Raw genomic sequence first — 27,731 nt, forward strand, 5'->3', positions numbered from 1 at the left:
AAGGAGTGGTTGATGGATATGGTGGCAGTTGATGGACTAGGAGGGGTTGGTGTTGAGAGAGAAGATGGGATTTGTAGGAATGGGAGGGGGATTGAGGGAACAGAGAGGAGTGTTGTGGGAATGGGAGAGGGGGTTGAAGGAGGAGGTGGGGTTTGTGGGAATAGGAGAGGTTTGTGGGGGTTGGGGTGGAAATAGAAACGGAGTGTGGGGGGTAATATCAAGGGAAAGGTGTGAGTGACGGGGTTGATGGGTGAGTGTAGACAGGGGACAAGAGGAGACGACAAGGTGGGGGCTGTGAGATATTTGAGGGGAGGATAAGTGTGAGGAGTCAGAGCAACAGGGTTTGAGGCTGTGGTGGGTGTTTCAAGAGCAATATAAACCCGTTTATCCACTCTGTGAGCCCCATCACTCCCCACCATGGGACTCCTGTGTAAAGGGGCAGGAGAGAGCCACCAGGATCACCAGAGTCAGGGGCAGGCTGGGGATATGGGAGTAGTGGGAGTCAATGAGTGGAAAACCAGCCAGTGTGGTGTGGGACAGGACAGGAGACGGTTTGGTACTTTGAAGTTGTATGAGATGTTGATGAGGCTTAATTTGGAGCATTGTGTGCAGTTTTGGTCACCTACCTACAGGAAAGATGTAAATAAGGTTGAAGGAAAATTGCTGGCCCTGGAGGACTGAGTTGTGAGGAAAGATTGAACAGGTTAGGACCGTATTCTTTGGAACGTAGAAGATTGAGGGGAGATTTGATGGAGGTATACAAAATTATAGGGGGTATACAGTAGATAGCGTAAATGCAAATAGGCTTTTTCCACTGACAAGTGAGACTACAACCAAAGGTCATGGGTTAGGGGTGAAAGGTGAAAAGTTTAAGGTGAACATGAGGAACTTCACCCTGAGGGTGGGGAGAATGTGGAACGAGCTGACAGCGCAAGTGCTAAATGCCAGGTCAATTTCAACATTTAAGAGAAAATTTGATCGGTACATGGATGGGAGGGGCACTGAGGGCTATGGTGCAGGTTGATGGGCTAGGTAGATTAATATTTCAACACTGACTAGATAGGCCAAATGCCTGTTTCTGTGCTAAAGTGTTATTTGACTCGATTCCGTTACGGAGGGGGCTCCTGTGTGGAATCAGGTCCTGGAGAGAGGGGAGGTATTTTGGAGTCTGGGTCAACTGGGGTGAAGAGTCAGCACAGTCAGAGAGCCACACAGAACAGGAACTTGTCCTTCTGCCCATCTGATATCTGCTGACCGTGGAACTGGACTTGGTTTATAATTGTCACAGATACCCAGAAAGTGAAAAACCTGCCTTGATACTGTTCATGCAGATCAAATCATTTCACACTGCATTGGGGCAGTACACAGGAAAACAGAAACAGAACGCAGAGTGAAGTGCTAAAGTTTCGGAGAAAGCTTGGCGCAGGTAAAAGTTTAAGACTGGGTGATTGGTCACAGTGAGGATTTGATCCCAACTAAAGAGTAGGTGGGTCGGGGAGGGGGGATGAAATAAGAAGCCGGGCTGTCAAAGCACATTTAATATCAAAGTACAGGTACGTCACCATATACAACCCTGAGATGCATGTTCTTGCAGGCATTCTTGTTGCACCATTGTGAATCGTGGCTGAAGGATGGTTGTAGTTGGAGCTAAAAGTCCAAGGTTACACATTGTATCAGAGGGATAGGAAAGGAGGCAGAGGGGGTGGTGTGGCTCTGCTGGTAAAGAACGGCATCAAATCAATAGAAACATGTGACATTGGATCAGATGATGTTGAATCCTTGTGGGTTGAGTTAAGAAACTTCAAGGGTAAAAGGACCCTGATGGCAGTTATATACAGGCCTCCCAACAGTAGTTGGGATGTGGACCACAGATTACAACAGGAAATAGAAAAGACGTGTCAAAAGGGCAATGTAATGATTTTCATGGGAGATTTTAACAAGCAGGTCGATTGGGAAAATCAAATTGGAAATGGATCTCAAAAGGGTGAATTTGTGGAATGCCTAAAGAGATGGCTTTTTAGAGCAGTTCATCATCGAGCCTACTAGGGGATCAGCTCTACTAGATTGGGTTTTATGTAAATAAACCAGAGGCGATTAGGGAGCTCAAGGTAAAAGAACCCTTAGGAGACAGTGATCACAATATGATTCAGTTCAACTTGAAATTTGATAGGGAGAAAATAAAGTCTGATGCAGCAGTATTTCAGTGGAGTGAGGGAAATTACAGTGGTATGAAAGAGGAGTTGGCCAAAGTAAATTGGAAGGAGCTGCTGGCAGGGATGACAGCAGAGCTGCAATGGCGTGAGTTCTGGAAAAAAAATTAGTTAGGTACAGGATAGATGTATTCCAAAAATGAATAAATACTCAAATGGCAAAATATTACAACCATGGCTGACAAGGGAAATCAAAGCTGATGTAAGAGCAAAAGAGAGGGCATACAACAAAGCAAAACTCAGCAGGAAGACAGAGGATTGGGAAGCTTCTAAAACCCTACAGAGAGCAACTAGAAGAATTATTAGGAGGAAAATGATGAAATATGAAAGCAAGCTAGAAAACAATATCAAAGTTTTATATATCAATATAAAAGCTTTTTCGAGTATGTAAAAAATAAAAGTGAGATGACAGTGGATATAGGACCGCTAGAAAATGAAGCCTGAGAAATAATAATGAGGGACAAGCAGTGTGCTAGATGTTGAAGGGTGTGAGGGAAGAGAAGTAAGTGGAGTTACCATTACAAGGTGCTCAAAAAGCTGAACAACCTAAAGGTGCACAATTCACCTGGACCAGAGGAACTGCACCCTAGGGTTCTGAAAGAGGTAGTGTCCGAGATTGTGGTGGAATTAGAAATGATCTTACAAAAATCATTGGACTCTGGCATGGTGCCAGAGGACTGGAAAATTGCAAATGTCACTCCACTCTTTAAGAAAGGAGGAAGACAGCAGAAAGGAAATTATAGACCAGTTAACACAAAGTATGCTGCAGATGCTGTGGTCAAACCAACACATACAAACAGGCTGGATGAACTCAGCAGGTCGGACAGCATCCACTGAAAGGAGCAGTCAACGTTTCGGGCCGAGACCCTTTGTCAGGACACCAGGTAGCCTGACCTCAGTGGTTGGGAAGGTATTAGAGTCAATTGTTAAGGATGAGGTGATGGAGTACTTGGTGACACAGGACCAGACAGAACAAAGTCAGCATGGTTTCCTTCAGGGAAAATCCTGCCTGATGAACCTGTTGGAATTCTTAGAGGAGATTACAAGTAGGATAGATAAAGGAAATGTAGTGGATGTTGTATATTTGGACTTTCAGAAGGCCTTTTCAAGGTGCCACACATGAGGAAACTTACCAAGTTAAAAGCCCACGGTATTACAGGAAAATTTACTGACATGGTTAGAGCATTGGCAGATTGGTAGCAGGCAGTGGGAATAAAAGGATAATTTTCTGGTTGGCTGCCAGTGAGTGACTAGTGGTGTTCCACAGGGGTCAGTGTTGGGACCAGTTCTTTTTATGTTGTATATCAGATTTAGATGATGAAATAGATAGCTTTGTTGCCAAGTTTGCAGATGATACAAAGATTGGTGGAGGGTCAGGTAGTGTTGAGGAAACAGGTAGGCTGCAGAAGAACTTAAACAGATTAGGAGAATGGGTAAGAAAATGGCAAATGAAATACAATGTTGGAAAATGCATGGTTATGCACTTTGGTAGTAGAAATAAATGTGCAGACTATTTTCTAATTGGGGAGAAATTCCAAAAATCTGAGATGCAAAGGGACATGGGAGTTGTTGTGCAGAACACCCTAAAGGTTAACTTGCAGGTAGAGTCGGTGGTGAGGAAGGCAAATGCCATGTTACCATTCATTTCAAGAGGTCCAGAATAAAAGAGCAGGGATGTGATGCTGAGGCTTTATAACGAACTGGTGAGGCCTCACCTTGAGTATTGTGAACAGTTTGGGGCTCTTCATCTAAGAAAAGATGTGCTGGCATTGGAGAGGGTCCAGAGGAGGTTTGCAAAGATGATTCTGGGAATTAAAGTGCTATCACATGAGGAACGTTTGATAGCTCTGGGTCTGTACTCACTGGAATTCAGATGGATAAGGGGTGGAATCTAATTGAAACATTTTAATGTTGAAAGGCTGAGAGTGAGTAGGTGTGGAAAGGGTGGTTCCCATGGTGGGGGAGTCTAGGACAAGAGGACACAGCCTCAGGATAGAGGGGCGTCCATTTAAAACGGAGATACAGAGAAATTTCTTTAACCAGAGGGTGGTGAATTTGTGGAACTTATTACCACAGGCAGCTGTGGTGATCAGGTCGTTGGGTGTATTTAAGGCAGAGCTTGATAGGTTCTTGATTGAACATGGCATCAAAGGTTACGGGGAGAAAGCCGGGGAGTGGGGCTGAGGAGGGGGTTAAAGGATCAGCCATGATTGAATGGTAGAGCAGACTCGATGGAGCAAATGGCCTAATTCTTCGACTATGTGACGGTCAAAGAAACACTATAGAATTGATGAAAGTCTGCACACAGCATGGACAAACAATCAGCGCAATAAAGACAATAAACTGTGCAAATACAAAAAAAAAAGGGCAATAAATAAATAAATAAATACTATTGGGCACATGAGTCCGTGAAAGCGAGTCCATAGGCTGTAGTAACAGTTCAGTGATGGGCAAGTGAAGTTGAGTGAAGTTATCCTCAGGTTCAAGAGCTTGATGGTTGAGGGGTAATAATTGTTCCTGAACCTGGTGTCGTGGGTCCTGAGGCTCCTGTACCTTCTTCCTAATGGCGGCGAGAAGAGAGCATGGCCTGGGTGGTGGGAGACCCTGATGATGGATGTTGCTTTCCTGCGACAGCAGTTCATGTAGATGTTCTCAATGGTGGGGAAAGCTTTACTTGTGATGGACTGGGCTATATCCGTTACTTTCTGTAGGATTTTCTGTTCAAAGCATTGGTATTTCCATACCAGGCTGTGATACAACCAGTCAATAAACTCTCCACCATACATTGAAAGATTTTTGTCAAAGTTTGATTCTGGTGTGCAACGGAGATGAGTGTGAAATCTGGTTGTGATCAGTGGGGATTTCTGCTACAGGTCAGTGTGTCAGTCAGACCCTGATGTGTAACCGGGATGGGGCAAAATTGCAAAGTGGGGGTTTCTGCCTCAGGTCAGTCAGACCCTGGTGTGTCACCCGAGAAGGGGTTGAATGGCAAATGTGATCAGTGGGGATTTCTGCCTCAGGTCAATGTATCAGTCAGAACCTGGTGTGTAATGGGGACGAGGATTGTGAGGGAGACGGCTCCGACGAGTCCGGCTGTGATGAATGGAGAATGGCCTGTGACATCGACAAGCTTCCACCTCAGGCCGAGCTCACTGGAAATGGGTAGGTGGGCTATGGCACCCCAGGGTCCAGGGAAGGGGAAAGAGGGGTGCTCGAGTGCACAAGCTTTCAGCAGGTGGTGATGCAGGGGAGGAGTGTGATGGGGAAGGGGAGGGGTGTGAAGGGGAGGGGAGGGGAGAGGGAGGGGTGTGAAGGGGAGGGGAGAGAGGGAGTGTGAAGGGGAGGGGAGGGGAGAGAGGGAGTGTGAAGGGGAGGGGAGGGGAGAGAGGGAGGAGTGTGAAGGGGAGGGGAGAGAGGGAAGTGCGTAAATGGAAAAGGGAGGGAGGGAGTATGAAAGGTTGGGGAGCCGGAGGGTGAGGGAAGGGATAGGGAGGGGAGAAAGACAGGGTGCAGAGCAGGAGGGTGAGGGAAGGGAGGGGGAGGGTTGGAGGGTGCAGAGCAGGATAGTGAGGGAAGGGAGGGGGAGGGTTGAAAGAGGGTGCAGAGCAGGATAGTGAGGGAAGGGAGGGGGAGGATTGAAAGAGGGTGCAGAGCAGGATAGTGAGGGAAGAGAGGGGGAGGGTTGAAAGAGGGTGCAGAGCAGGATAGTGAGGGAAGGGAGGGGGAGGGTTGAAAGAGGGTGCAGAGCAGGATAGTGAGGGAAGGGAGGGGGAGGGTTGAAAGAGGGTGCAGAGCAGGATAGTGAGGGAAGGGAGGGGGAAGGGTTGAAAGAGGGTGCAGAGCAGGATAGTGAGGGAAGGGAGGGGGAGGGTTGAAAGAGGGTGCAGAGCAGGATAGTGAGGGAAGGGAGGGGGAGGGTTGAAAGAGGGTGCAGAGCAGGAGGTTGAGGGGCTCCAGTGTCTAGAACAATCAGCAAAGAGTTGAAGGGGGAAGAAAGCGATATGTAGGTGAGGGATATGGAGGGAGAGGTTTGGGAAGGAAGATATGTACTGGTGGAATTGGAGAAAGTTGGAGGATAGGGGTGAGGTCATGGAGGGATGGGGGAGGTCATGGAGGGATAGGGTTGAATTCATGCAGGGATAGGTGTGGATAGGGGTGAGGTCATGCAGGGATAGGGGGAGGTCATGCAGGGATAGGGGTGAGTTCACGCAGGGATAGGGGTGAGTTCACGCAGGGATAGGGGAGGTCATGGAGGGATAGGGGTGAGGTCATGCAGGGATAGGGGTGAGATCATGCAGGGATAGGGGTGAGGTCATGGAGGGATAGGGGTGAGATCATGGAGGGATAGGGGTTGAGTTCATGCAGGGATAGGGGTGAGGTCATGCAGGGATAGGGGTGAGGTCATGCAGGGATAGGGGAGGTCATGGAGGGATAGGGGTGAGATCATGGAGGGATAGGGGTTGAGTTCATGCAGGGATAGGGGTGAGGTCATGGAGGGATGGGGTTGAGTTCATGCAGGGATAGGTGTGGATAGGGGTGAGGTCATGGAGGGATAGGGGTGAGATCATGGAGGGATAGGGGTTGAGTTCATGCAGGGATAGGTGTGGATAGGGTTGAGGTCATGCAGGGATAGGGGAGGTCATGGAGGGATAGGGGTGAGGTCATGGAGGGATGGGGTTGAGTTCATGCAGGGATAGGTGTGGATAGGGGTGAGGTCATGGAGGGATAGGGGTGAGATCATGGAGGGATAGGGGTTGAGTTCATGCAGGGATAGGTGTGGATAGGGGTGAGGTCATGGAGGGATAGGGGTGAGATCATGGAGGGATAGGGGTTGAGTTCATGCAGGGATAGGTGTGGATAGGGTTGAGGTCATGCAGGGATAGGAGAGGTCATGGAGGGATAGGGGTGAGTTCATGCAGGGATGGGGTGGATAGGGGTGAGTTCATGGAGGGATAGGGGGAAGTCATGGAGGGATAGGGTTGAGTTCATGCAGGGATAGGGTTGAATTCATGCAGGGATAGGTGTGGATAGGGGTGAGTTCATTCAGGGATAGGGGTGAGTTCATGCAGGGATAGGGGTGAGTTCATGCAGGGATAGGGATGCGTTCATTCAGGGATAGGGGTGAGTTCATGCAGGGATAGGGGTGAGTTCATGCAGGGATGGGGTGGATAGGGGTGAGGTCATGCAGGGATAGGTGTGGATAGGGGTGAGGTCATGCAGGGATAGGTGTGGATAGGGGTGAGGTCATGCAGGGATAGGGGTGAGATCATGGCGGGATAGGGGTTGAGTTCATGCAGGGATAGGGGTTGAGTTCATGCAGGGATAGGGGTGAGTTCATGCAGGGATAGGGGTGAGTTCATGCAGGGATAGGGATGCGTTCATTCAGGGATAGGGGTGAGTTCATGCAGGGATAGGGGTGAGTTCATGCAGGGATGGGGTGGATAGGGGTGAGGTCATGCAGGGATAGGGGTGGATAGGGGTGAGGTCATGGAGGGATGTGGAAGCACTACAGGGAAAATCTCCAGATTCTGGAAATCCGAGCAGCACACACAAAATGCCGGAGGAACTCAGCAGGTCAGGCAGCATTTATGGAAATGAATAAACTATCTACGTTTTGGGCTGAGACCTTTCTTCAGGATGTGTGATGAAGACCTTACTACACCCATCACAGGGTGTGGAAGCGAGTGTTTTGGAGAGGGGGTGATAGGAAGGAGGGAACGTGAATAGATCGAGAGATGTGGAACAAGAAGGGAATGTGAATTGGAAGGTTTTGGATGGAGGGAGGAGGGACTGTGAGGTGGGTGGGGATGGAGAAGAAGGGGCCGTGGTGAATTTACTGTCCTCTCACCCCTTTCTTCTTGAGTTTTGATATTATCAAGGGTGAGTTTCGAAGGCCTGTCATCAACACCAAGTTTTTCGGGGGGACCTGCCGGAAGGTCTTCAGCGAGGACACTCGGAACTATTACCGGCTTCCACAGAGCCTCCTCCGGTACACCTTCCAGGTATGGGGGTGGGGGTGAGGAGTGAGCCCTCGACCACGAACCCCCTCAATACACCCTGGGCCAGATCCAACCCCTAAAGCCCCACCCCATCTGGCTGTGAATGGGGACAATTCAACAGGTAATGGGAGGAAGAGGTTCCAGGTAAAGGCAGGATATCCCATTGGCTACCAATTTCAATTCAACTTACTGGTCCCAATCTTACACGTCAGACCATTGCCTCCTCTCCTGCCACGATGAGACCACACTCAGGATGGGAAGCAACACCTCAAACTCCATCTGGTTGCCATGATGGCAAGAATATTAATTTTCCCAACTTCTGGTAATTTCTCTCCCTTCTCTCGTTTTCATTTGCTCATTCTGGTTCCCATCTTACCTCTTCTCTTCTCCTCATCTGCCCATCTCCTCCCTCTTCCTTTACTCCCATCTCCATTCCCCTCTCCTATCAGATTCCTTCTTCTTCAGCCTTTACCTTTTACACCTATCACCTCCCAGGTTCTTACTTCATCCCCCTCCTCACATTCCACCTTCTAGCTTATACAACTTCCCCTCCCTGCTCCTTCTTACTCTGGCTTCTTCCCCCTTCCTTTCCAGTCCTGCTGAAGAGTTTGAGCCTGAAATATCAACTGTTAATTCCCCTCATAGATACTGCCTGGCCTGCTGAGTTCCTCCAGCACATCGTGTGTGTTGCTCTGGTCTGTGGCAATGAATTCCAGATTCACCACCTTCCGGTTAAATAAATTCCTTCTCATCTCTGTTCTAAATGGACATCCCTCTTTTCTGAGACTGTGCCCTCTAGTTCTAGACTCTCCCACTATAGGAAACATCCTCCTCACATTCACTCTATTGAGGCCTTTCAATATTCGATAGGTTTCAATGAGATTCTCCCCTCAATCCTCGAAACTCCAGGCCACAGAGCCCAGAGCCATCAAACACTCCTCTTATGTTAATCTTTCCATTCCCAGAACAATTCTCATGAATCTTCTCCAATGCCAGCACATCCTTTCTTAGATAAGGGCCAAAACTTCCAAATATGGCCTGACAAATGCCTTACAAAGCTTCAATATTTATTCCCAAAGAGGGTTAATAAGTTTGCCAAAGAACATTTCCTTTCCTCGCAAACTGCATGGATGGAAACATCCTCTCTACCTCCACTCTGTCCAGGCTCTCCTCTCCTTTCTTGCATCAACTCATCCCCACCTTCCCAAGGCAACTAGCAAGGGGCAATTAGATGCAAGCTCAGCCTGCAAAACCCTTGAAAGAAGTTAAAAAGTCATTCAGTGTCACACCTTGTGCCTGTAAATAACATCTCCTCACTGACAATCAACACTGGTGCACCTCCAGAATGTGTGTTTAGCCCACTGCTCCACTCTCTCTACACCCACAACGTACAGACTGTGTGTTTAGCCCACTGCTCCACTCTACACTCACAACGTACAGACTGTGTGTTTAGCCCACTGCTCCACTCTACACCCACAACGTACAGACTGTGTGTTTAGCCCACTGCTCCACTCTACACCACAATGTACAGACTGTGTGTTTAGCCCACTGCTCCACTCTACACCCACAACGTACAGTCTGTGTTTAGCCCACTGCTCCACTCTACACCCACAACGTACAGTCTGTGTTTAGCCCACTGCTCCACTCTACACTCACAACGTACAGACTGTGTGTTTACACCACTGCTCCACTCTACACCCACAATGTACAGACTGTGTGTTTAGCCCACGACTCCACTGTACACCCACAACGTACAGTCTGTGTTTAGCCCACTGCTCCACTCTACACCCACAACGTACAGACTGTGTGTTTAGCCCACTGCTCCACTCTACACCCACAATGTATAGACTGTGTGTTTAGCCCACTGCTCCACTCTACACCCACAATGTACAGACTGTGTGTTTAGCCCACTGCTCCACTCTACACCCACAACGTACAGACTGTGTGTTTAGCCCACTGCTCCACTCTACACCCACAACGTACAGACTGTGTGTTTAGCCCACTGCTCCACTCTACACCCACAACGTACAGACTGTGTTTAGCCCACTGCTCCACTCTACACCCACAACGTACAGACTGTGTGTTTAGCCCACTGCTCCACTCTACACCCACAACGTACAGACTGTGTGTTTAGCCCACTGCTCCACTCTACACCCACAACGTACAGACTGTGTGTTTAGCCCACTGCTCCGCTCTACACCCACAACATACAGACTGTGTGTTTAGCCCACTGCTCCACTCTACACCCACAACGTACAGACTGTGTGTTTAGCCCACTGCTCCACTCTACACCCACAACGTACAGACTGTGTTTAGCCCACTGCTCCACTCTACACCCACAACGTACAGACTGTGTGTTTAGCCCACTGCTCCACTCTCTCTACACCCACAACGTACAGTGTGTGTTTAGCCCACTGCTCAACTCTACACCCACAATGTACAGACTGTGTGTTTAGCCCACTGCTCCACTCTACACCCACAACGTACAGACTGTGTGTTTAGCCCACTGCTCCACTCTACACTCACAATGTACAGACTGTGTGTTTAGCCCACTGCTCCACTCTACACTCACAACGTACAGACTGTGTGTTTAGCCCACTGCTCCACTCTACACTCACAATGTACAGACTGTGTGTTTAGCCCACTGCTCCACTCTACACCCACAATGTACAGACTGTGTGTTTAGCCCACTGCCCCACTCTACACCCACAACGTACAGACTGTGTGTTTAGCCCACTGCTCCACTCTACACTCACAACGTACAGACTGTGTGTTTAGCCCACTGCTCCACTCTACACTCACAACGTACAGACTGTGTGTTTAGCCCACTGCTCCACTCTACACTCACAACGTACAGACTGTGTGTTTAGCCCACTGCTCCACTCTACACTCACAACGTACAGACTGTGTGTTTAGCCCACTGCTCCACTCTACACCCACAACGTACAGACTGTGTGTTTAGCCCACTGCTCCACTCTACACCCACAACGTACAGACTGTGTGTTTAGCCCACTGCTCCACTCTACACCCACAACGTACAGACTGTGTGTTTAGCCCACTGCTCCACTCTACACCCACAACGTACAGTGTGTGTTTAGCCCACTGCTCCACTCTACACTCACAACGTACAGACTGTGTGTTTAGCCCACTGCTCCACTCTACACCCACAACGTACAGACTGTGTGTTTAGCCCACTGCTCCACTCTACACCCACAATGTACAGACTGTGTGTTTAGCCCACTGCTCCACTCTACACTCACAACGTACAGACTGTGTGTTTAGCCCACTGCTCCACTCTACACTCACAACGTACAGACTGTGTGTTTAGCCCACTGCTCCACTCTACACCCACAACGTACAGACTGTGTGTTTAGCCCACTGCTCCACTCTACACCCACAATGTATAGACTGTGTGTTTACACCACTGCTCCACTCTACACCCACAACGTACAGACTGTGTGTTTAGCCCACTGCTCCACTCTACACTCACAACGTACAGACTGTGTGTTTAGCCCACTGCTCCACTCTACACCCACAACGTACAGACTGTGTGTTTAGCCCACTGCTCCACTCTACACCCACAACGTACAGACTGTGTGTTTACACCACTGCTCCACTCTACACCCACAACGTACAGACTGTGTGTTTACACCACTGCTCCACTCTACACCCACAACGTACAGACTGTGTGTTTAGCCCACTGCTCCACTCTACACCCACAATGTACAGACTGTGTGTTTAGCCCACTGCTCCACTCTACACTCACAACGTACAGACTGTGTGTTTAGCCCACTGCTCCACTCTACACCCACAACGTACAGACTGTGTGTTTACACCACTGCTCCACTCTACACCCACAACGTACAGACTGTGTGTTTAGCCCACTGCTCCACTCTACACCCACAACGTACAGACTGTGTGTTTAGCCCACTGGTCCACTCTACACTCACAACGTACAGACTGTGTGTTTAGCCCACTGCTCCACTCTACACCCACAACGTACAGACTGTGTGTTTAGCCCACTGCTCCACTCTACACCCACAACGTACAGACTGTGTTTAGCCCACTGCTCCACTCTACACTCACAATGTATAGACTGTGTGTTTAGCCCACTGCTCCACTCTACACCCACAACGTACAGACTGTGTGTTTACACCACTGCTCCACTCTACACCCACAACGTACAGACTGTGTGTTTAGCCCACTGCTCCACTCTACACCCACAACGTACAGACTGTGTGTTTAGCCCACTGCTCCACTGTACACTCACAACGTACAGACTGTGTGTTTAGCCCACTGCTCCACTCTACACCCACAACGTACAGACTGTGTGTTTAGCCCACTGCTCCACTCTACACTCACAACGTACAGACTGTGTGTTTAGCCCACTGCTCCACTCTACACTCACAACGTACAGACTGTGTGTTTAGCCCACTGATCCACTCTACACTCACAATGTACAGACTGTGTGTTTAGCCCACTGCTCCACTCTACACCCACAATGTATAGACTGTGTGTTTAGCCCACTGCTCCACTCTACACTCACAACGTACAGACTGTGTGTTTAGCCCACTGCTCCACTCTACACCCACAATGTACAGACTGTGTGTTTAGCCCACTGCTCCACTCTACACCCACAATGTACAGACTGTGTGTTTAGCCCACTGCTCCACTCTACACCCACAACGTACAGACTGTGTGTTTAGCCCACTGCTCCACTCTACACCCACAACGTACAGACTGTGTGTTTAGCCCACTGCTCCACTCTACACCCACAACGTACAGTCTGTGTGTTTAGCCCACTGCTCCACTCTACACCCACAACGTACAGACTGTGTGTTTAGCCCACTGCTCCACTCTACACCCACAATGTACAGACTGTGTGTTTAGCCCACTGCTCCACTCTACACCCACAACGTACAGACTGTGTGTTTAGCCCACTGCTCCACTCTCTCTACACCCACAACGTACAGACTGTGTGTTTAGCCCACTGCTCCACTCTACACCCACAACGTACAGACTGTGTGTTTAGCCCACTGCTCCACTCTACACTCACAACGTACAGACTGTGTGTTTAGCCCACTGCTCCACTCTACACCCACAACGTACAGACTGTGTGTTTAGCCCACTGCTCCACTCTACACTCACAACGTACAGACTGTGTGTTTAGCCCACTGCTCCACTCTACACTCACAACGTACAGACTGTGTTTAGCCCACTGCTCCACTCTACACTCACTACGTACAGACTGTGTGTTTAGCCCACTGCTCCACTCTACACTCACAATGTACAGACTGTGTGTTTAGCCCACTGCTCCACTCTACACTCACAACGTACAGACTGTGTGTTTAGCCCACTGCTCCACTCTACACCCACAACGTACAGACTGTGTGTTTAGCCCACTGCTCCACTCTACACTCACAACGTACAGACTGTGTGTTTAGCCCACTGCTCCACTCTACACTCACTACGTACAGACTGTGTGTTTAGCCCACTGCTCCACTCTACACTCACAACGTACAGACTGTGTGTTTAGCCCACTGCTCCACTCTACACTCACAACGTACAGACTGTGTGTTTAGCCCACTGCTCCACTCTACACTCACAATGTACAGACTGTGTGTTTAGCCCACTGCTCCACTCTACACTCACAACGTACAGACTGTGTGTTTAGCCCACTGCTCCACTCTACACCCACAACGTACAGACTGTGTGTTTAGCCCACTGCTCCACTCTACACTCACAACGTACAGACTGTGTGTTTAGCCCACTGCTCCACTCTACACTCACTACGTACAGACTGTGTGTTTAGCCCACTGCTCCACTCTACACTCACAACGTACAGACTGTGTGTTTAGCCCACTGCCCCACTCTACACCCACAATGTACAGACTGTGTGTTTAGCCCACTGCTCCACTCTACACCCACAACGTACAGACTGTGTGTTTAGCCCACTGCTCCACTCTACACCCACAACGTACAGACTGTGTGATTAGCCCACTGCTCCACTCTACACCTACAATGTATAGACTGTGTGATTAGCCCACTGCTCCACTCTACACTCACAATGTACAGACTGTGTGTTTAGCCCACTGCTCCACTCTACACCCACAATGTATAGACTGTGTGATTAGCCCACTGCTCCACTCTACACTCACAACGTACAGACTGTGTGTTTAGCCCACTGCTCCACTCTACACCCACAACGTACAGACTGTGTGTTTAGCCCACTGCCCCACTCTACACCCACAACGTACAGACTGTGTGTTTAGCCCACTGCTCCACTCTACACTCACAATGTACAGACTGTGTGTTTAGCCCACTGATCCACTCTATACCCACAACGTACAGACTGTGTGTTTAGCCCACTGCTCCACTCTACACTCACAACGTACAGACTGTGTGTTTAGCCCACTGCTCCACTCTACACTCACAATGTACAGACTGTGTGTTTAGCCCACTGATCCACTCTATACCCACAACGTACAGACTGTGTGTTTAGCCCACTGCTCCACTCTACACTCACAACGTACAGACTGTGTGTTTAGCCCACTGCTCCACTCTACACTCACAACGTACAGGCTGTGTTTAGCCCACTGCTCCACTCTACACTCACTACGTACAGACTGTGTGTTTAGCCCACTGCTCCACTCTACACTCACAATGTACAGACTGTGTGTTTAGCCCACTGCTCCACTCTACACTCACAACGTACAGACTGTGTGTTTAGCCCACTGCTCCACTCTACACCCACAACGTACAGACTGTGTGTTTAGCCCACTGCTCCACTCTACACTCACAACGTACAGACTGTGTGTTTAGCCCACTGCTCCACTCTACACTCACTACGTACAGACTGTGTGTTTAGCCCACTGCTCCACTCTACACTCACAACGTACAGACTGTGTGTTTAGCCCACTGCTCCACTCTACACCCACAACGTACAGACTGTGTGTTTAGCCCACTGCTCCACTCTACACCCACAACGTACAGACTGTGTGTTTAGCCCACTGCTCCACTCTACACCCACAACGTACAGACTGTGTGTTTAGCCCACTGCTCCACTCTACACTCACAACGTACAGACTGTGTGTTTAGCCCACTGCTCCACTCTACACCCACAACGTACAGACTGTGTGTTTAGCCCACTGCTCCACTCTACACTCACAACGTACAGACTGTGTGTTTAGCCCACTGCTCCACTCTACACCCACAACGTACAGACTGTGTGTTTAGCCCACTGCTCCACTCTACACCCACAACGTACAGACTGTGTGTTTAGCCCACTGCTCCACTCTACACCCACAACGTACAGACTGTGTGTTTAGCCCACTGCTCCACTCTACACTCACAACGTACAGACTGTGTGTTTAGCCCACTGCTCCACTCTACACCCACAATGTATAGACTGTGTGATTAGCCCACTGCTCCACTCTACACTCACAATGTACAGACTGTGTGTTTAGCCCACTGCTCCACTCTACACTCACAACGTACAGACTGTGTGTTTACACCACTGCTCCACTCTACACCCACAACGTACAGACTGTGTGTTTAGCCCACTGCTCCACTCTACACCCACAACGTACAGACTGTGTGTTTAGCCCACTGCTCCACTCTACACTCACAACGTACAGACTGTGTGTTTAGCCCACTGCTCCACTCTACACCCACAACGTACAGACTGTGTGTTTAGCCCACTGCTCCACTCTACACTCACAACGTACAGACTGTGTGTTTAGCCCACTGCTCCACTCTACACTCACAACGTACAGACTGTGTGTTTAGCCCACTGCTCCACTCTACACCCACAATGTACAGACTGTGTGTTTAGCCCACTGCTCCACTCTACACCCACAATGTACAGACTGTGTGTTTAGCCCACTGCTCCACTCTACACTCACAACGTACAGACTGTGTTTAGCCCACTGCTCCACTCTACACTCACTACGTACAGACTGTGTGTTTAGCCCACTGCTCCACTCTACACTCACAATGTACAGACTGTGTGTTTAGCCCACTGCTCCACTCTACACTCACAACGTACAGACTGTGTGTTTAGCCCACTGCTCCACTCTACACCCACAACGTACAGACTGTGTGTTTAGCCCACTGCTCCACTCTACACTCACAACGTACAGACTGTGTGTTTAGCCCACTGCTCCACTCTACACTCACTACGTACAGACTGTGTGTTTAGCCCACTGCTCCACTCTACACTCACAACGTACAGACTGTGTGTTTAGCCCACTGCTCCACTCTACACTCACAACGTACAGACTGTGTGTTTAGCCCACTGCTCCACTCTACACTCACAACGTACAGACTGTGTGTTTAGCCCACTGCTCCACTCTACACCCACAATGTACAGACTGTGTGTTTAGCCCACTGCTCCACTCTACACCCACAATGTACAGACTGTGTGTTTAGCCCACTGCTCCACTCTACACTCACAACGTACAGACTGTGTTTAGCCCACTGCTCCACTCTACACTCACTACGTACAGACTGTGTGTTTAGCCCACTGCTCCACTCTACACTCACAATGTACAGACTGTGTGTTTAGCCCACTGCTCCACTCTACACTCACAACGTACAGACTGTGTGTTTAGCCCACTGCTCCACTCTACACCCACAACGTACAGACTGTGTGTTTAGCCCACTGCTCCACTCTACACTCACAACGTACAGACTGTGTGTTTAGCCCACTGCTCCACTCTACACTCACAACGTACAGACTGTGTGTTTAGCCCACTGCTCCACTCTACACTCACAACGTACAGACTGTGTGTTTAGCCCACTGCTCCACTCTACACTCACAATGTACAGACTGTGTGTTTAGCCCACTGCTCCACTCTACACTCACAACGTACAGACTGTGTGTTTAGCCCACTGCTCCACTCTACACCCACAACGTACAGACTGTGTGTTTAGCCCACTGCTCCACTCTACACTCACAACGTACAGACTGTGTGTTTAGCCCACTGCTCCACTCTACACTCACAACGTACAGACTGTGTGTTTAGCCCACTGCTCCACTCTACACTCACAACGTACAGACTGTGTGTTTAGCCCACTGCCCCACTCTACACCCACAATGTACAGACTGTGTGTTTAGCCCACTGCTCCACTCTACACCCACAACGTACAGACTGTGTGTTTAGCCCACTGCTCCACTGTACACTCACAACGTACAGACTGTGTGTTTAGCCCACTGCTCCACTCTACACCCACAATGTATAGACTGTGTGATTAGCCCACTGCTCCACTCTACACCCACAATGTATAGACTGTGTGATTAGCCCACTGCTCCACTCTACACCCACAATGTATAGACTGTGTGATTAGCCCACTGCTCCACTCTACACTCACAATGTACAGACTGTGTGTTTAGCCCACTGCTCCACTCTACACCCACAATGTATAGACTGTGTGATTAGCCCACTGCTCCACTCTACACTCACAACGTACAGACTGTGTGTTTAGCCCACTGCTCCACTCTACACCCACAACGTACAGACTGTGTGTTTAGCCCACTGCTCCACTCTACACCACAATGTACAGACTGTGTGTTTAGCCCACTGCTCCACTCTACACTCACAACGTACAGACTGTGTGTTTAGCCCACTGCTCCACTCTACACTCACAATGTACAGACTGTGTGTTTAGCCCACTGCTCCACTCTACACTCACTACGTACAGACTGTGTGTTTAGCCCACTGCTCCACTCTACACTCACAACGTACAGACTGTGTGTTTAGCCCACTGCTCCACTCTACACCCACAATGTATAGACTGTGTGATTAGCCCACTGCTCCACTCTACACCCACAATGTATAGACTGTGTGATTAGCCCACTGCTCCACTCTACACCTACAATGTATAGACTGTGTGATTAGCCCACTGCTCCACTCTACACTCACAATGTACAGACTGTGTGTTTAGCCCACTGCTCCACTCTACACCCACAATGTATAGACTGTGTGATTAGCCCACTGCTCCACTCTACACTCACAACGTACAGACTGTGTGTTTAGCCCACTGCTCCACTCTACACTCACAACGTACAGACTGTGTGTTTAGCCCACTGCTCCACTCTACACCCACAACGTACAGACTGTGTGTTTAGCCCACTGCCCCACTCTACACCCACAACGTACAGACTGTGTGTTTAGCCCACTGCTCCACTCTACACTCACAATGTACAGACTGTGTGTTTAGCCCACTGATCCACTCTATACCCACAACGTACAGACTGTGTGTTTAGCCCACTGCTCCACTCTACACTCACAACGTACAGACTGTGTGTTTAGCCCACTGCTCCACTCTACACCCACAACGTACAGACTGTGTGTTTAGCCCACTGGTCCACTCTACACTCACAAGGTACAGACTGTGTGTTTAGCCCACTGCTCCACTCTACACTCACAATGTACAGGCTGTGTTTAGCCCACTGCTCCACTCTACACTCACAACGTACAGGCTGTGTTTAGCCCACTGCTCCACTCTACACTCACTACGTACAGACTGTGTGTTTAGCCCACTGCTCCACTCTACACTCACAATGTACAGACTGTGTGTTTAGCCCACTGCTCCACTCTACACTCACAACGTACAGACTGTGTGTTTAGCCCACTGCTCCACTCTACACCCACAACGTACAGACTGTGTGTTTAGCCCACTGCTCCACTCTACACTCACAACGTACAGACTGTGTGTTTAGCCCACTGCTCCACTCTACACTCACTACGTACAGACTGTGTGTTTAGCCCACTGCTCCACTCTACACTCACAACGTACAGACTGTGTGTTTAGCCCACTGCTCCACTCTACACCCACAACGTACAGACTGTGTGTTTAGCCCACTGCTCCACTCTACACCCACAACGTACAGACTGTGTGTTTAGCCCACTGCTCCACTCTACACCCACAACGTACAGACTGTGTGTTTAGCCCACTGCTCCACTCTACACTCACAACGTACAGACTGTGTGTTTAGCCCACTGCTCCACTCTACACCCACAACGTACAGACTGTGTGTTTAGCCCACTGCTCCACTCTACACTCACAACGTACAGACTGTGTGTTTAGCCCACTGCTCCACTCTACACCCACAACGTACAGACTGTGTGTTTAGCCCACTGCTCCACTCTACACCCACAACGTACAGACTGTGTGTTTAGCCCACTGCTCCACTCTACACCCACAACGTACAGACTGTGTGTTTAGCCCACTGCTCCACTCTACACTCACAACGTACAGACTGTGTGTTTAGCCCACTGCTCCACTCTACACCCACAATGTATAGACTGTGTGATTAGCCCACTGCTCCACTCTACACCCACAATGTATAGACTGTGTGATTAGCCCACTGCTCCACTCTACACCTACAATGTATAGACTGTGTGATTAGCCCACTGCTCCACTCTACACTCACAATGTACAGACTGTGTGTTTAGCCCACTGCTCCACTCTACACCCACAATGTATAGACTGTGTGATTAGCCCACTGCTCCACTCTACACTCACAACGTACAGACTGTGTGTTTAGCCCACTGCTCCACTCTACACTCACAACGTACAGACTGTGTGTTTAGCCCACTGCTCCACTCTACACCCACAACGTACAGACTGTGTGTTTAGCCCACTGCCCCACTCTACACCCACAACGTACAGACTGTGTGTTTAGCCCACTGCTCCACTCTACACTCACAATGTACAGACTGTGTGTTTAGCCCACTGATCCACTCTATACCCACAACGTACAGACTGTGTGTTTAGCCCACTGCTCCACTCTACACTCACAACGTACAGACTGTGTGTTTAGCCCACTGCTCCACTCTACACTCACAACGTACAGGCTGTGTTTAGCCCACTGCTCCACTCTACACTCACTACGTACAGACTGTGTGTTTAGCCCACTGCTCCACTCTACACTCACAATGTACAGACTGTGTGTTTAGCCCACTGCTCCACTCTACACTCACAACGTACAGACTGTGTGTTTAGCCCACTGCTCCACTCTACACCCACAACGTACAGACTGTGTGTTTAGCCCACTGCTCCACTCTACACTCACAACGTACAGACTGTGTGTTTAGCCCACTGCTCCACTCTACACTCACAACGTACAGGCTGTGTTTAGCCCACTGCTCCACTCTACACTCACAACGTACAGACTGTGTGTTTAGCCCACTGCTCCACTCTACACTCACAACGTACAGACTGTGTGTTTAGCCCACTGCTCCACTCTACACCCACAACGTACAGACTGTGTGTTTAGCCCACTGCTCCACTCTACACCCACAACGTACAGACTGTGTGTTTAGCCCACTGCTCCACTCTACACCCACAACGTACAGACTGTGTGTTTAGCCCACTGCTCCACTCTACACTCACAACGTACAGACTGTGTGTTTAGCCCACTGCTCCACTCTACACCCACAATGTATAGACTGTGTGATTAGCCCACTGCTCCACTCTACACCCACAACGTACAGACTGTGTGTTTAGCCCACTGCTCCACTCTACACCCACAACGTACAGACTGTGTGTTTAGCCCACTGCTCCACTCTACACCCACAACGTACAGACTGTGTGTTTAGCCCACTGCTCCACTCTACACCCACAACGTACAGACTGTGTGTTTAGCCCACTGCTCCACTCTACACTCACAACGTACAGACTGTGTGTTTAGCCCACTGCTCCACTCTACACCCACAACGTACAGACTGTGTGTTTAGCCCACTGCTCCACTCTACACCCACAACGTACAGACTGTGTGTTTAGCCCACTGCTCCACTCTACACTCACAACGTACAGACTGTGTGTTTAGCCCACTGCTCCACTCTACACCCACAATGTATAGACTGTGTGATTAGCCCACTGCTCCACTCTACACTCACAATGTACAGACTGTGTGTTTAGCCCACTGCTCCACTCTACACTCACAACGTACAGACTGTGTGTTTACACCACTGCTCCACTCTACACCCACAACGTACAGACTGTGTGTTTAGCCCACTGCTCCACTCTACACCCACAACGTACAGACTGTGTGTTTAGCCCACTGCTCCACTGTACACCCACAATGTATAGACTGTGTGTTTAGCCCACTGCTCCACTCTACACTCACAACGTACAGACTGTGTGTTTAGCCCACTGCTCCACTCTACACTCACAACGTACAGACTGTGTGTTTAGCCCACTGCTCCACTCTACACCCACAACGTACAGACTGTGTGTTTAGCCCACTGCTCCACTCTACACTCACAACGTACAGACTGTGTGTTTAGCCCACTGCTCCACTCTACACTCACAACGTACAGGCTGTGTTTAGCCCACTGATCCACTCTACACCCACAACGTACAGACTGTGTGTTTAGCCCACTGCTCCACTCTACACTCACAACGTACAGACTGTGTGTTTAGCCCACTGCTCCACTCTACACCCACAACGTACAGACTGTGTGTTTAGCCCACTGCTCCACTCTACACTCACAACGTACAGACTGTGTGTTTAGCCCACTGCTCCACTCTACACTCACAACGTACAGACTGTGTGTTTAGCCCACTGCTCCACTCTACACCCACAACGTACAGACTGTGTGTTTAGCCCACTGCTCCACTCTACACCCACAACGTACAGACTGTGTGTTTAGCCCACTGCTCCACTCTACACCCACAACGTACAGACTGTGTGTTTAGCCCACTGCTCCACTCTACACTCACAACGTACAGACTGTGTGTTTAGCCCACTGCTCCACTCTACACCCACAACGTACAGACTGTGTGTTTAGCCCACTGCTCCACTCTACACTCACAACGTACAGACTGTGTGTTTAGCCCACTGCTCCACTCTACACCCACAACGTACAGACTGTGTGTTTAGCCCACTGCTCCACTCTACACTCACAACGTACAGACTGTGTGTTTAGCCCACTGCTCCACTCTACACCCACAACGTACAGACTGTGTGTTTAGCCCACTGCTCCACTATACACTCACAACGTACAGACTGTGTGTTTAGCCCACTGCTCCACTCTACACTCACAACGTACAGACTGTGTTTAGCCCACTGCTCCACTCTACACTCACAACGTACAGACTGTGTGTTTAGCCCACTGCTCCACTCTACACTCACAACGTACAGACTGTGTGTTTAGCCCACTGCTCCACTCTACACTCACAACGTACAGACTGTGTGTTTAGCCCACTGCTCCACTCTACACCCACAACGTACAGACTGTGTGTTTAGCCCACTGCTCCACTATACACTCACAACGTACAGACTGTGTGTTTAGCCCACTGCTCCACTCTACACTCACAACGTACAGACTGTGTTTAGCCCACTGCTCCACTCTACACTCACAACGTACAGACTGTGTGTTTAGCCCACTGCTCCACTCTACACCCACAACGTACAGACTGTGTGTTTAGCCCACTGCTCCACTCTACACCCACAACGTACAGACTGTGTGTTTAGCCCACTGCTCCACTCTACACTCACAACGTACAGACTGTGTGTTTAGCCCACTGCTCCACTCTACACCCACAATGTATAGACTGTGTGATTAGCCCACTGCTCCACTCTACACTCACAATGTACAGACTGTGTGTTTAGCCCACTGCTCCACTCTACACTCACAACGTACAGACTGTGTGTTTACACCACTGCTCCACTCTACACCCACAACGTACAGACTGTGTGTTTAGCCCACTGCTCCACTCTACACCCACAACGTACAGACTGTGTGTTTAGCCCACTGCTCCACTGTACACTCACAACGTACAGACTGTGTGTTTAGCCCACTGCTCCACTCTACACTCACAACGTACAGACTGTGTGTTTAGCCCACTGCTCCACTCTACACTCACAACGTACAGACTGTGTGTTTAGCCCACTGCTCCACTCTACACCCACAATGTACAGACTGTGTGTTTAGCCCACTGCTCCACTCTACACCCACAATGTACAGACTGTGTGTTTAGCCCACTGCTCCACTCTACACCCACAACGTACAGACTGTGTGTTTAGCCCACTGCTCCACTCTCTCTACACCCACAATGTACAGACTGTGTGTTTAGCCCACTGCTCCACTCTACACTCACTACGTACAGACTGTGTGTTTAGCCCACTGCTCCACTCTACACCCACAATGTACAGACTGTGTGTTTAGCCCACTGCTCCACTCTACACTCACAACGTACAGACTGTGTGTTTAGCCCACTGCTCCACTCTACACCCACAACGTACAGACTGTGTGTTTAGCCCACTGCTCCACTATACACTCACAACGTACAGACTGTGTGTTTAGCCCACTGCTCCACTCTACACTCACTACGTACAGACTGTGTGTTTAGCCCACTGCTCCACTCTACACTCACAATGTACAGACTGTGTGTTTAGCCCACTGCTCCACTCTACACTCACAACGTACAGACTGTGTGTTTAGCCCACTGCTCCACTCTACACCCACAACGTACAGACTGTGTGTTTAGCCCACTGCTCCACTCTACACTCACAACGTACAGACTGTGTGTTTAGCCCACTGCTCCACTCTACACTCACTACGTACAGACTGTGTGTTTAGCCCACTGCTCCACTCTACACTCACAACGTACAGACTGTGTGTTTAGCCCACTGCTCCACTCTACACTCACAACGTACAGACTGTGTGTTTAGCCCACTGCTCCACTCTACACTCACAATGTACAGACTGTGTGTTTAGCCCACTGCTCCACTCTACACTCACAACGTACAGACTGTGTGTTTAGCCCACTGCTCCACTCTACACCCACAACGTACAGACTGTGTGTTTAGCCCACTGCTCCACTCTACACTCACAACGTACAGACTGTGTGTTTAGCCCACTGCTCCACTCTACACTCACTACGTACAGACTGTGTGTTTAGCCCACTGCTCCACTCTACACTCACAACGTACAGACTGTGTGTTTAGCCCACTGCCCCACTCTACACCCACAATGTACAGACTGTGTGTTTAGCCCACTGCTCCACTCTACACCCACAACGTACAGACTGTGTGTTTAGCCCACTGCTCCACTGTACACTCACAACGTACAGACTGTGTGTTTAGCCCACTGCTCCACTCTACACCCACAATGTATAGACTGTGTGATTAGCCCACTGCTCCACTCTACACCCACAATGTATAGACTGTGTGATTAGCCCACTGCTCCACTCTACACCCACAATGTATAGACTGTGTGATTAGCCCACTGCTCCACTCTACACTCACAACGTACAGACTGTGTGTTTAGCCCACTGCTCCACTCTACACTCACAACGTACAGACTGTGTGTTTAGCCCACTGCTCCACTCTACACCCACAACGTACAGACTGTGTGTTTAGCCCACTGCTCCACTCTACACTCACAATGTACAGACTGTGTGTTTAGCCCACTGATCCACTCTACACCCACAACGTACAGACTGTGTGTTTAGCCCACTGCTCCACTCTACACTCACAACGTACAGACTGTGTGTTTAGCCCACTGCTCCACTCTACACTCACAACGTACAGGCTGTGTTTAGCCCACTGCTCCACTCTACACTCACTACGTACAGACTGTGTGTTTAGCCCACTGCTCCACTCTACACTCACAATGTACAGACTGTGTGTTTAGCCCACTGCTCCACTCTACACTCACAACGTACAGACTGTGTGTTTAGCCCACTGCTCCACTCTACACCCACAACGTACAGACTGTGTGTTTAGCCCACTGCTCCACTCTACACTCACAACGTACAGACTGTGTGTTTAGCCCACTGCTCCACTCTACACTCACTACGTACAGTCTGTGTGTTTAGCCCACTGCTCCACTCTACACTCACAACGTACAGACTGTGTGTTTAGCCCACTGCTCCACTCTACACCCACAACGTACAGACTGTGTGTTTAGCCCACTGCTCCACTCTACACCCACAACGTACAGACTGTGTGTTTAGCCCACTGCTCCACTCTACACCCACAACGTACAGACTGTGTGTTTAGCCCACTGCTCCACTCTACACTCACAACGTACAGACTGTGTGTTTAGCCCACTGCTCCACTCTACACCCACAACGTACAGACTGTGTGTTTAGCCCACTGCTCCACTCTACACTCACAACGTACAGACTGTGTGTTTAGCCCACTGCTCCACTCTACACCCACAACGTACAGACTGTGTGTTTAGCCCACTGCTCCACTCTACACCCACAACGTACAGACTGTGTGTTTAGCCCACTGCTCCACTCTACACCCACAACGTACAGACTGTGTGTTTAGCCCACTGCTCCACTCTACACTCACAACGTACAGACTGTGTGTTTAGCCCACTGCTCCACTCTACACCCACAATGTATAGACTGTGTGATTAGCCCACTGCTCCACTCTACACTCACAATGTACAGACTGTGTGTTTAGCCCACTGCTCCACTCTACACCCACAATGTATAGACTGTGTGATTAGCCCACTGCTCCACTCTACACTGACAACGTACAGACTGTGTGTTTAGCCCACTGATCCACTCTACACCCACAACGTACAGACTGTGTGTTTAGCCCACTGCTCCACTCTACACCCACAACGTACAGACTGTGTGTTTAGCCCACTGCTCCACTCTACACCCACAACGTACAGACTGTGTGTTTAGCCCACTGCTCCACTCTACACCCACAACGTACAGACTGTGTGTTTAGTCCACTGCTCCACTGTACACTCACAATGTACAGACTGTGTGTTTAGCCCACTGCTCCACTCTACACTCACAACGTACAGACTGTGTGTTTAGCCCACTGATCCACTCTACACCCACAACGTACAGACTGTGTGTTTAGCCCACTGCTCCACTCTACACTCACAACGTACAGACTGTGTGTTTAGCCCACTGCTCCACTCTACACTCACAATGTACAGACTGTGTGTTTAGCCCACTGCTCCACTCTACACTCACTACGTACAGACTGTGTGTTTAGCCCACTGCTCCACTCTACACCCACAACGTACAGACTGTGTGTTTAGCCCACTGCTCCACTCTACACCCACAATGTACAGACTGTGTGTTTAGCCCACTGCTCCACTCTACACTCACAATGTACAGACTGTGTGTTTAGCCCACTGCTCCACTCTACACTCACAATGTACAGACTGTGTGTTTAGCCCACTGCTCCACTCTACACCCACAATGTATAGACTGTGTGATTAGCCCACTGCTCCACTCTACACTGACAACGTACAGACTGTGTGTTTAGCCCACTGATCCACTCTACACCCACAACGTACAGACTGTGTGTTTAGCCCACTGCTCCACTCTACACCCACAACGTACAGACTGTGTGTTTAGCCCACTGCTCCACTCTACACCCACAACGTACAGACTGTGTGTTTAGCCCACTGCTCCACTCTACACCCACAACGTACAGACTGTGTGTTTAGCCCACTGCTCCACTCTACACTCACAACGTACAGACTGTGTGTTTAGCCCACTGCTCCACTCTACACCCACAACGTACAGACTGTGTGTTTAGCCCACTGCTCCACTCTACACTCACAACGTACAGACTGTGTGTTTAGCCCACTGCTCCACTCTACACCCACAACGTACAGACTGTGTGTTTAGCCCACTGCTCCACTCTACACTCACAACGTACAGACTGTGTGTTTAGCCCACTGCTCCACTCTACACCCACAACGTACAGACTGTGTGTTTAGCCCACTGCTCCACTCTACACTCACAACGTACAGACTGTGTTTAGCCCACTGCTCCACTCTACACTCACAACGTACAGACTGTGTGTTTAGCCCACTGCTCCACTCTACACTCACAACGTACAGACTGTGTGTTTAGCCCACTGCTCCACTCTACACTCACAACGTACAGACTGTGTGTTTAGCCCACTGCTCCACTCTACACCCACAACGTACAGACTGTGTGTTTAGCCCACTGCTCCACTATACACTCACAACGTACAGACTGTGTGTTTAGCCCACTGCTCCACTCTACACTCACAACGTACAGACTGTGTTTAGCCCACTGCTCCACTCTACACTCACAACGTACAGACTGTGTGTTTAGCCCACTGCTCCACTCTACACCCACAACGTACAGACTGTGTGTTTAGCCCACTGCTCCACTCTACACCCACAACGTACAGACTGTGTGTTTAGCCCACTGCTCCACTCTACACTCACAACGTACAGACTGTGTGTTTAGCCCACTGCTCCACTCTACACTCACAACGTACAGACTGTGTGTTTAGCCCACTGCTCCACTCTACACTCACAACGTACAGACTGTGTGTTTAGCCCACTGCTCCACTCTACACTCACAACGTACAGACTGTGTGTTTACACCACTGCTCCACTCTACACCCACAACGTACAGACTGTGTGTTTAGCCCACTGCTCCACTCTACACCCACAACGTACAGACTGTGTGTTTAGCCCACTGCTCCACTGTACACTCACAACGTACAGACTGTGTGTTTAGCCCACTGCTCCACTCTACACTCACA

At 49.7% G+C, this 27,731-nt stretch overlaps 1 protein-coding gene across 1 annotated transcript in view; it reads left to right on the forward strand.

Moving 5' to 3' along the window:
* The window catches only part of LOC140728907 (complement component C7-like), a 101,630-nt gene that overhangs the window by 19,419 nt on the left and 54,480 nt on the right, over positions 1-27,731 (forward strand). The window contains 2 exon segments of the mRNA XM_073047995.1: positions 5,231-5,372; positions 8,074-8,212. Of these exon segments, the coding sequence (XP_072904096.1) occupies positions 5,231-5,372; positions 8,074-8,212 (281 nt within the window).

This window comes from Hemitrygon akajei, chromosome 6 (assembly GCF_048418815.1).
Source record: "Hemitrygon akajei chromosome 6, sHemAka1.3, whole genome shotgun sequence".
Taxonomy (NCBI): Eukaryota; Metazoa; Chordata; class Chondrichthyes; order Myliobatiformes; family Dasyatidae; genus Hemitrygon; species Hemitrygon akajei.